This window comes from Nuphar pumila, chromosome 2 (genome assembly GCF_984573655.1).
Source record: "Nuphar pumila chromosome 2, dmNupPumi1.hap1.1, whole genome shotgun sequence".
Lineage (NCBI taxonomy): Eukaryota > Viridiplantae > Streptophyta > Magnoliopsida > Nymphaeales > Nymphaeaceae > Nuphar > Nuphar pumila.
Window position 1 is genome coordinate 30,495,227 of NC_143250.1, and position 11,360 is coordinate 30,506,586.

At 46.6% G+C, this 11,360-nt stretch overlaps 1 protein-coding gene across 1 annotated transcript; it reads left to right on the plus strand.

The window, feature by feature from the left end:
* The first annotated feature begins 1,573 nt into the window (after window positions 1-1,573).
* LOC149845148 (ABC transporter B family member 1-like) lies at window positions 1,574-10,630 on the plus strand. Its single transcript, XM_089995550.1, has 10 exons — window positions 1,574-2,189; window positions 2,300-2,354; window positions 2,478-2,653; window positions 2,797-2,997; window positions 3,321-3,580; window positions 3,674-3,990; window positions 4,107-4,330; window positions 6,141-6,514; window positions 7,228-7,942; window positions 8,959-10,630. Exons 1-10 carry the CDS (start codon window positions 1,713-1,715, stop codon window positions 10,198-10,200), a joined length of 4,041 nt encoding a protein of 1,346 aa, XP_089851676.1. The 5' UTR covers window positions 1,574-1,712; the 3' UTR covers window positions 10,201-10,630.
* The last annotated feature ends 730 nt before the right edge of the window (window positions 10,631-11,360 follow it).

Below are 11,360 nucleotides of genomic sequence, written 5' to 3' on the forward strand. Positions count from 1 at the left end.
AGGGTTTGAGCCAAGAGATGGTAGAAGTGAAGGCAGGGTTACGGTAGGCATTCTCTCTAAAACCATCACTCATATAGGAAATTTCTAGATCCTTCATACTTCAGGGGTCAACTCTTATTTATAAGAATCCTTGATGAGATATAGATCAAGAGTTTTCTAGATTTTAATCCAACCCAAATGGATTAATGTATATTTCCACGGGGGATAAAGCTTATCCAAAAGAGTCCCATACAAAAACACACAAATTCTGAGTCCAACTAAGATATGCCTCTTCAAAGGCTTATTCACCCATATGACGGAATCAAACAGCACAAGGACCGCACACTGGAGTGTTCCAAGGTAGAATGGTGCTCTAGTGTACCGTCTCAATAAATTTTGGGTGTCAACGTAATCACAAAAATTCTGATGGGTTTCTGAATTTTAGATGGTTCAAATTTTTTACCTTATTTATTTTAATAAGTCTTAAATTAAGTTATTTAAACTCATTTTTTATTCTAATAATGGTTCAACCAAGAGGCTTGCAACACTCACCTACAATCAAGCACGACAAGGAATCAGGACTTAAAAAGCCTGAATCCTAGAAAGAGTTACTTATGTTTCCAAACAACAGAAAAAGTCTACAAGTCTTTTGAAATCCAATTTTCTTGTTGAGTTTTTATATTTTCCCCAACTCCTTACAAATACTTCCAACATCAATTCCCAAACAGGGCCCGAATGGTCACCATCTTGGTAACATAAAACTCCCTGAGCGGCCCCTTCTTTAACCTCATGAATGCTACTAAGTTTACTGTTACTTCCGACGACGGCTTGTTTTTCTTGTGAAGTCAGGTTTTGTCAAGAAATGAGGAAAGTCAAATGTAGGGTGGTTGAGTTGGTTTCGATCAAACAAGTAGGTACGCAGCACTAGTAATTCCGGGTTTACCGCGAAGGTAACTAAAAACAACTGAGGAAAAAAATCTTTAAATTTAAGGAACTCTAACTCTGTCTCTCTCTCTCTGCACGAAATCGTTGAGGGGAAAATAATGGATTTGGGTAACAAACAAGAGGGAGTCGACCGATGCTTTTAACTGCAAATACAAAGGTCTGAGGAAAAGATTTCCGATAGATGATGACGAGGAAGAGGATTATTTACTGTAGGGAAGGAAGTAGAAGTTGAGTTGCTCTCTCTCATAGAGAGAGAGCCGAAAATAATTCAACATTACCACTCATGAAGATCAACAAACTGTTGAACCCATGAACTGAACAAGAGCAAAAGCTAAAAACAAATAGAGAGAGAGAGGAACAAATACTCCTCTTGGCTAACAAAAAGGCCAAAAAAACAAAACCCAATACAACAGATCTGACCATATGGTAAGAAATAAAAGAAATCGGTGAGTCGTTTAGACTTGGAGAAGGCAACTCTTCGTGTTTTTTCATTTATTTTTACAGTTTTTACGGGACTATGACTACTGATGTCATCATGCTCTTAGAAAAAAATAATAATAATGTTCCGTCCGTTCGATAATGGTCAACATCTTCCTTCTTCTAGTTTTCACACGCGTTTGCGTCGATTGTTCTGTATTCTTTTCTCTGACACTGGAGGGGCATCGCACATGAGGAGGCTTAGAACAGAGCTCCCAATGGTAAACCTGAAGTTTCTACTGGTTGGTGGATACGGTAAAAAATAAAATTGCTGAGAGAGAGAGAGAGAGAGTGTGTAGGTTCAACTTGAGATGTCCCAAGATTCCTCCAACGAGATAAAGAGAGTGGAACAGTGGAGATGGTACGAAATACAAGGGGTGGAGATGGTGAGAGAGGACAACGACCAGCAGCAGGAGCAGAGCAGCAGCTTTAAAAGGGACCAAGAAGGGCAAGGCGAAGGAGAGCAGAGCAAGGAAGCTGAAGGGATAGAGATGGTGGAGCCCAAGTCAGGCGGCTCTGTCGCCGCCGGAGGGGAAATGGCCGCGGCCGAGGCCACGCCCGGTGGCGTTTCCAACGCGAGGAAGGCTTCGACGCCGCCGTCCTTGGCCTTTATCAAGCTGTTCAGGTTCGCGGATGGGCTGGACTACCTTCTGATGGCCATCGGCACGGCGGGGGCCGTCGTCCACGGCTGTTCCCTCCCAATCTTCCTTCGGTTCTTCGCCGATCTCGTCAACTCCTTCGGCTCCAACGCCAACAATCCTGACAGAATGATGCAGCAAGTCATCAAAGTAAGACTTAACTCTCTCTCTCTCTCTCTCTCTCTCTCTCTCTCTCTCTCTCTCTCTCTCTCTCTTATATTGGTTCTTTTATTGGTTTTTTTTCATTCTGTTTGCTGCAGTATGCCTTTTACTTTCTCGTTGTTGGAGCTGCAATCTGGGCTTCTTCCTGGGCAGGTGAGGGAACTGCATTCAATCCCAAAATTACCCCTTTAGTCACTAGGATTTGTTCTGTTTTGTTTCACTTGAATTCGGTTGGTTTCTCAAAGTGGGTTTCCTCTGAATTTCTTCGTGGTGCAGAAATCTCTTGTTGGATGTGGACTGGAGAGAGACAATCCACCAAGCTGAGGATCAAGTACTTGGAGGCAGCTTTGAATCAAGACATTCAGTATTTCGATATCGATATAAGAACGTCTGACATAGTTTACGCGATTAATTGCGACACGGTGGCCGTTCAGGATGCCATCAGTGAGAAGGTAAAGAGCCTAAATTGCTCTTAGTGTTTAGTCTTGAGTACCCTTTTGTCACTTTTTTGATGGTGCAATGAGAAAAGAAAGAGAAAAAAAGAAGATTGCAACTTGAAGTTAGTCTACGGTGCTCTGTGTTTTTTGCTTTGCAGTTGGGGAATTTCATCCACTATATGGCGACCTTCGTCTCCGGGTTCGTTATCGGGTTTACGGCAGTATGGCAGCTCGCGTTCGTGACTCTTGCAGTAGTCCCTTTGATTGCCATCATCGGCGCTATTCACACAATTACTCTCGCCAAGCTTTCCACCAAGAGCCAAGATGCTCTGTCTGAAGCAGGAAGCATTGCTGAGCAGGTACACACAAAATCAATACACAATAAAGAGAAATTCCTTTCTGTTTTTTTTTTGTTTTGGAGAATGAAATTCTCTATCTGAGAAGCCTGGAGAAATTAATACAAAAAAGGAGAAATAGTTCAGAAATGACGCAAGGACTCCCATAGATTGGGGCTATAAGAGAGAGAGAGAGAGAGAGAGAGAGAGAGAGAGAGGCAGCCTTTCTTCTCAGCAGAGGAATAGAATACTTGGGAATCAAACAATAAGATGGAGTTGTTTATTTGTCACTGTTGTTTCTGTTTAGCTCTTTGATTCAGATTTTTTATGGGTGCATTGTATTTCAGGCATTGTCGCAAATCCGCACTGTTCTATCTTTTGTTGGTGAATCGAAAACGTTACAGTCCTATTCTTCTGCATTGAAAGTAGTTCAAAGGCTTGGATATAAGAGTGGCTGTGCTAGAGGATTGGGATTAGGAGCCACATATTTCACTGTTTTCTGCTGCTATGCACTTCTTCTCTGGTACGGCGGGTGGCTCGTTCGGCACCATTACACCAATGGGGGATTGGCAATAGCAACCATGTTTTCAGTGATGATCGGTGGACTGTAAGCAATTCTTGAGCAATTGGTATTACTGTATATTGTTCTTTTTATATTTATTGGAGTTTCACTTCACACTCTGTTGCCGTGTATTAACAGGGCACTGGGGCAGTCGGCTCCGAGCATGACTTCATTTGCAAAGGCAAAGGTTGCAGCTGCGAAAATTTTCGAAACCATTGATCACAGACCTGTTATAGACAAGGATAGCGCGTCCGGCGTCGAGTTGGCAACCGTGACGGGCCATGTTGAGCTTAGAAACGTTGATTTCGCGTATCCATCAAGGACGGACAATCAGGTCCTCTGTAATTTCTCACTGAGCATCCCTGCAGGAAAAACCTTAGCCATAGTGGGCAGCAGCGGCTCTGGGAAGAGCACCGTTGTTGCCCTCATTGAAAGGTTTTATGATCCTACCTCAGGTAATCGTTTCAATCAAATCAAATATTACCTGAATATAGCTCTTGCTAGTCCTGTTCTTTTTTCTTTCTTGTTCTTTTTTATGCCTTGAGCTAAATCAAATATGGAATGGTTATAGGACAAGTTCTGCTTGATGGGCATGACATAAAGTCCCTGAAACTGAGATGGTTGAGGCAACAAATCGGTTTAGTGAGCCAAGAGCCGGCACTATTTGCCACAACCATTAGGGAGAATATGCTACTAGGAAGGGCTGATGCAACAGAAGTTGAAATGGAAGAGGCAGCAAGAGTTGCAAACGCCCATTCCTTCATCATCAAGCTTCCTGATGGATATGATACACAGGTAAAAATAAAACAGTTACCCGCTTATCGTGGCCTAATCATTTCCATACGTTTTCTGTCTATTGTCTGCTCTTTCTCCCTGTTTTTCTGCTTTATTGTTTTCTAGGCTTTCTCTATTTAGAGTTGGGGATTGCTTTAATTTAATGAGAGGAGAAGAGCAAAACCCAATAAATTAAAGAACAGTCTTTGTTGTCAATAAGGCTTTTAGGGTATGTTTGATGGTTTTTTCAGGAAACTACGGAACAGAAGAACAAAACAAATAGAACACTGGTTCTGTTCGTTCCGTAACAACTATACCAAGTTCAATGGTTGTTTGGACTGTACTCGGATGCTGTATTCCAAAGTCCAATGTTTGTTTTACGTTGTGCGCAGACAACATGCCCAGACATGGATAATGGGTCAGATTACTTTGTTTTGAATCGTATGACTTGATTTGGCTACCATTTTAGGTGTTTTAACAAGTTTATTATGATTTTTTGGCTCGAACATGAAAACAATCTGTACATTCAAAGGGGGAAAAAAAAAGAAAGATAATGGTAATACAAGGATCAATCTTTCACTGTAGCAGTTCACCGAAAAAAAAACGCCAACAAATTCAGACCAAACCTAAATCAAACCTCATATAAAATTTCTCCCTTTGAAAACCAAAAGGGGAAAATTCCAATGTCAGATGTACGGAAACACCTGAACCAACTCATTCCAATTTCCCTATTTCGAATCACACAAAGAAACAACAAACGCCTAAATTCCAATAAGCGATCATGATTATCCAATCAAAATAAGAAAAAAGCGTGTAAAAACAGATTCAGGATGAAAAACAACAGAGACAAGCAAAAAACCAAAGACGGTGAGAATATAAAAGAGAATAGCAAAGAGAGAGAGAGAGCAGGGAAGGGAGGACTCACCCTCTAGAGAAGGGAGAGAATGACGATGAGGAGGGAGACACAGACGAAGCCGCCACATAGAGAACGATGAGAGTAGGGAAAGTCACGCACGTCATGGCTACGCCATTAGAAACGCTCTAGAAACTTGCCCATTCTCAGACTCCACCATCACCCAACAACCAACAGCATCCTGACGATCACCAGAACTCCGAAAACTCATCATTGTCATCACCATTTTGCCCCTTCTCAGACTCTCCTCCAACTGCCCCTTCGCCCTTCTGAGCGCTGCACAGGAGAGAGAGGGGGAGGGCGCCCCCGTCGAGGCGTGTATATTTTTTTTTTTAACTGTGTTCCCGTCCTTGTTCATTTCATAACAGGGGATGGAATGCTGTTTACCACCAAAGTTGGATGCGGTGGATGGTGTTTCGCCCGTCCGCCGCATCCAATGTTTGTTAAAAAATGTGATCCAAGCGTCATGCGAGATGCACCGCCCGATCAAACAACCCCTTAAAGGTATCTTCTCTTTTGTTTTCTTGAACTCTGTCTATCTATGTTCTGTTCCAAGACATGTTGAAAGCTGAACTGCTTTTAAATTTAACAAAGTGGACTCACCACATCATGTAGTTTTAGCTTGACATGTATCACCGGGAACTATGAACAGTTGTGGACACCGGCCGGACTTCATGACTCTGGTGGGTTCAGACCCAATTCAGCTTGTATCGGTCGGTTCAGACCCAATTAAAAAAAGGCTGATTCGTCTCGAATCGGTCGATTCAGGCCGACCAGATTAGATTTTGATAGCACTGCATGATACCGTGCCAGAATGAACCGATTGCTTTGCTCCGAGTCTGAATCAGTCAATGAGCATAAAATTCTCTAGCCCTTTTATGAAGCACCAAAAACTTCCTTGTGTGGAATTATATGCAGGTGGGGGAGAGAGGGCTGCAGCTCTCCGGGGGGCAGAAACAGAGGATAGCGATCGCAAGGGCGATGCTGAAGAACCCAGCGATCCTGCTGCTGGATGAAGCGACGAGCGCGCTCGACTCGGAGTCGGAGAAGCTGGTGCAGGAAGCGCTGGACCGCTTCATGATCGGGCGGACGACGCTGGTGATCGCACACCGGATGTCTACCATCCGCAAGGCGGACGTGGTGGCCGTGCTGCAGCAGGGGAGTGTGCTGGAGATGGGCACCCACGACGAGCTCATCTCCAAGGGAGACAGTGGCATGTACGCCAAGCTCGCCCGCATGCAGGAGCTCGCCCACGAGACGGCTCTCATGAACGCCAGGAAGAGCAGCGCCAGGTACACGTCCAGACCTCATGCCTTCCTCCTTTCGCTACTCCTTTCTATTTGTATATCAATGCATATTGATATTACTCCTAGTCTGCTCCCCCTCACCCACCAAGGAGCCTGCTGCAGCAAAGCAGGGAACGCACACCCCGAGTATCGAATTCTTGACGTCCTTCAATTTGAACATCTTAAGCCGACCCACACAGGTGTCGGATTGGGTAAACAGTGACCATACACGTGTCCTTTGTTAGGTCCCTCGGCCCCACCTGACCGGAAGGAGACGGTTTTGTCTGCTGTTTTCTATCCATTGGATGGGGACCAACTGGGATGGACACGTGTGTGTGGTTTCATCAAAGTTTTGGTGATATTTTAAAAGCTGATACTAAAGTTGTCCTTACAACAAAAAATGTGCGAAGTTGATCACCGATTCATATGCCCCCATGACGGACGAGCCTCAGAACAGTGTTGACAGGGAGGGACCAGACCAGACCATATTATGACTGGACCATAGGTTTGACCCAAACAGTCTGTAAAGCGTACTATTTGTGCCAGACTTGACCGAGTGCTGCCTTTGTCCATCAGATCAGGTGATGTGCCCAATGACCATCACGGTGGTGGTGAAATGTTCTATCTAACATCCCCACCGTCGATTGAATCTACAAATCTTTTTTTTGTTTTAATGAACTTTTTGCTAAGCCTTCTTCTTGTTTCCGTGAGATGAGCAGGCTATCCAGCGCAAGAAACTCGGTGAGCTCGCCGATCATCGGACGGAATTCGTCGTACGGGAGGTCGCCGTACTCGAGGAGGCTGTCCGACTTTTCGACCTCCGACTTCAGCCTGACGATCGACGGACACTCGAGCTACAACTACAGGGAGAAGATCGCCTTCAAGGACCAGGCGAGCTCCTTCTGGAGGCTGGTCAAGATGAACGCGCCAGAGTGGCGGTTCGCGCTGCTGGGCTCGGTCGGGTCCGTGGTCTGCGGCTGCATTAGCGCCCTCTTCGCCTACGTGCTGAGCGCGGTGCTCAGCGTCTACTACAGCAGCGACGCCGCCCACATGAAGCGGGAGATCGGCAAGTACTGCTTCCTGCTGATCGGGGTGTCCTCCGCGGCGCTTCTCTTCAACACCATCCAGCACATGTTCTGGGACGTGGTCGGGGAGAACCTGACCAAGCGTGTCCGGGAGAAGATGCTGGAGGCGGTCCTCCAGAACGAGGTCGGGTGGTTCGACCAGGAGGAGAACGGCAGCGCCAGGATAGCGGCCAGGCTCGCCCTGGATGCGAACAACGTGCGGTCGGCCATCGGCGATCGGATATCGGTGATCATGCAGAACTCGGCGCTCATGATCTTTGCGTGCACGGCCGGGTTTGTGCTGCAGTGGAGGCTGGCACTCGTCCTCGTCGCCGTCTTTCCGATGGTCGTGGCCGCCACAGTGCTTCAGGTAACACTTGCAGGAAATGAATGGTTCTTTGTGGAGTACTGCTTTAACCTATAGTTACCAGGAAACAAAATGAACACGAAAGCTAAAGCAGGAAAAAGTGCCAAGTAGCATGATGCGAGGAGGAGAGATGCGATTATTGCAAGTAAATAAGAAATGAAAAAGAAGTGCATAAGAAGCAATATGAAGTGGGAATGAAAGCAAATAAAAAGATGACATAAAAATGAGTAAAAAGCAATATAAAATCAATATGCTATATGCAAGCTTGTTATAAAAAATTATCATTTTTTTTTTAATATGAAAACTTTAGGAAGTAAGGGGCAAGCGATTGCCAAGTGACAAGAAGCAAGAGAAGATAAAAATTTTGGAAGCAGGCTTTCTACTAAAAAGAAAAGTTTCTAAAAACTGTCCCTCGTTTTAGTTCCTGTTTGGAATCTAGGAACTGGGATAGGAGTTAATTCCTTTGGCAAAAATCTGGTCAAACTGAGATGGGTGTTAATGCATTTGGGATGAACAGTGGCATTGTATTTAAACTAAAACATGAAACTGACAGAGGAGGTGGTAGGTATCTGCCAAATCCAAAATGCTACTTTCCATCCCAGCTACTAGTTTCCAAACAGGGCCTTAGGCCCCGTTTGCTTGTCAGGAAAAGTGAGTGCTTTCAGCGGAAACAAATCGATGGCCTTGCGTTTCTGCAGGACCCAAAATGTGCAAGCAAACATGAAAACGAGGATTTGCCTCGACGGACATGCAGAAATACAGGCATGACCCCCCTTTTCGTGTGGGTCCGATTCTGTTTCCGCGGAAGAGGTGCTGCCTTCCTCTTCCGTTACATGCAAACGAGCCCTTAAGGAAACGAGGAGTTTTCTGCTTCCCAAGCAGGTTTCTCTTGCTAGCAAGAAGCTTCCCATAATTATAATTTAGCCTTCAACTTTGAAATTTGGTCTAATGGCAAAGATAATAATAATAATAATACTGTCTTTTGATTTGTTTCTATTTTTCTTGAAAAAAAAAAACAGAAAATGTTCATGAAAGGATTCTCCGGGGATTTGGAAGGGGCGCACGCCGTGGCCACTCAGATAGCAGGCGAGGCCGTGGCGAACGTGAGGACCGTGGCGGCCTTCAACTCGGAGTCGAAGATCGTGAGGCTGTTCGAGTCGAAGCTGAGCGTGCCGCTGAGGAAGTGCTTCTGGAAGGGCCAGATTGCGGGCAGCGGTTTCGGCGTCGCCCAGTTCCTGCTCTACGGCTCCTACTCCGTCGGCCTCTGGTACGCCTCCTGGCTCGTCAAGCACCACATTTCCGACTTCTCCAAGACCATCCGCGTCTTCATGGTGCTCATGGTCTCTGCCAACGGCGCCGCCGAGACGCTCACCCTCGCCCCGGACTTCATAAAGGGCGGCCGCGCCATGCGCTCCGTCTTCTCCCTCCTCGACCGCAAGACCGAGATCGAGCCCGACGACGCCGACGGCATCAAGCCTGATCGTCTCCGCGGCGAGGTCGAGCTCAAGCACGTCGACTTCGCCTACCCGACCCGCCCGGACGTCCCCGTCTTCCGCGACCTCACCCTCCGCGCCCGGGCGGGCAAATGCCTGGCCCTCGTCGGCCCCAGCGGTAGCGGCAAGAGCTCCGTCCTCGCGCTCGTGCAGCGGTTCTATGACCCGAGCTCCGGCCGGGTGCTTGTCGACGGCAAGGACCTCCGGAAGTACAACCTGAAGGCCCTCCGGCAGCACATCGCGGTGGTGCAACAGGAGCCAAGCCTCTTCGCCACCACCATCTACGACAACATCGCCTACGGCCGCGACGGCGCCACCGAGGCAGAGGTTGTGGCCGCGGCTGCCGCAGCGAACGCGGACAAGTTCATATCGGGACTGCCGGACGGGTACAGGACGCAGGTCGGGGAGCGAGGGGTACAGCTGTCAGGTGGGCAGAGGCAGCGGGTCGCGATCGCGAGGGCGCTGGTTAGGAACCCGGCGCTGCTGCTTCTGGACGAAGCGACGAGCGCGCTGGACGCGGAGTCGGAGAGGTGCGTTCAGGAGGCGGTGGAGCGGTTGTTGGCGAGCAGGACGACGATCGTGGTGGCGCACCGGCTGTCGACGGTGCGGAATGCGCACGCAATTGCGGTGATCGAGGAGGGGAAGGTGACGGAGCAGGGGTCGCACTCGCACCTGCTGCACCACCACCCGGACGGATGCTACGCCAAGATGATCCAGCTGCAGCGCCTCAACCCGCAGGGCCAGCTCCACCTCCCCGTCTCCGCCTAGTTGCACTAGTTGGTACACTCGATCTTGGTCAATGTCTTTCTTTTTTTTAATCCCTTTGAAGAGGAGACCAGGTCAGGGTGGGAGGGCTTCGCTTGGGTGGCGTTGGGGGTTGGTCGGTGATCGAGCTCAAGTGTTGTCAAGCGGTTGGCTGAACGCAGAGATGCAACATTTAGTCTTGGTATTTTTGGGATGATATCATGGATGTGAAATGGGGGGGGGGGGGGGGATCTTCTTCCTCTTGGATTGTTGATAATTCTGTTGCGACATTGACCGTCAGTGTACTACTGCTGCTGCTATGGATCTTCACCGCCACCTGTTGGCTTCCTTCTCGGGGATTTGTTGGCTACAAGTAATTTAATCAGCCAAGTTGTACGTAAGTGTGTTTCGCTGTTTATGTTCATATGACATAAATGAGTCATTGGCACGGCTATTGTTTTGTTTTACGGTTTCCATTAACTTGCATACCACTGTTCATACAAGTGAATGGTGGAACTAGAAGCTGTGTCACAGGGATACTCAACAAACATTAAGAGAAAACGATGTGCTTCGTGTCCTTGTGAAAGTAAATTTCCACCGTCATTTTTCATTAGTGACCGGACTGTAGATAGATTTTTTATTTTTTTCATGAAGGGTGGTAGTGAGAGGTAGGAGACTATGGGAAGAATTGTCAGATCTAGAAACTGTCACAGGGACACACTAAAAACATTACATAAAAATGGCGTGCCTCAAACTCTTGTGACTAAGGCTTATAAACAAACTGAACAGCTCATGACTCGGTTGGGTTTAGCTCGTCACTAACTCATTCGTTTTTGGTTTGTATAACTGGCAAGCCAAACCATGATTAACTCGTTCAGCTTAAACAAGTCGAGCCCAAACATACGGTGTTCGGCTTGCGTGAGCTCGTATAGGTAAAATGTGTATATACTTTATGTATAACATATATTTTTGGTGTGATATATAAATAGAAGAGTGCATAGAATATGAATATAAAGAGAAAGATGCATGATATATATGTATATAATATGGTTTTGTACCATGATCCTATACGGTGGTACCATAATATTTAGCATGTTTTTAGTATAAAACAAGGTTTTATCATGTTTAATACATTATAAGATTCGGTTTTGGAGAAAGTGAAAACCAAGGGCCACAATTCATAA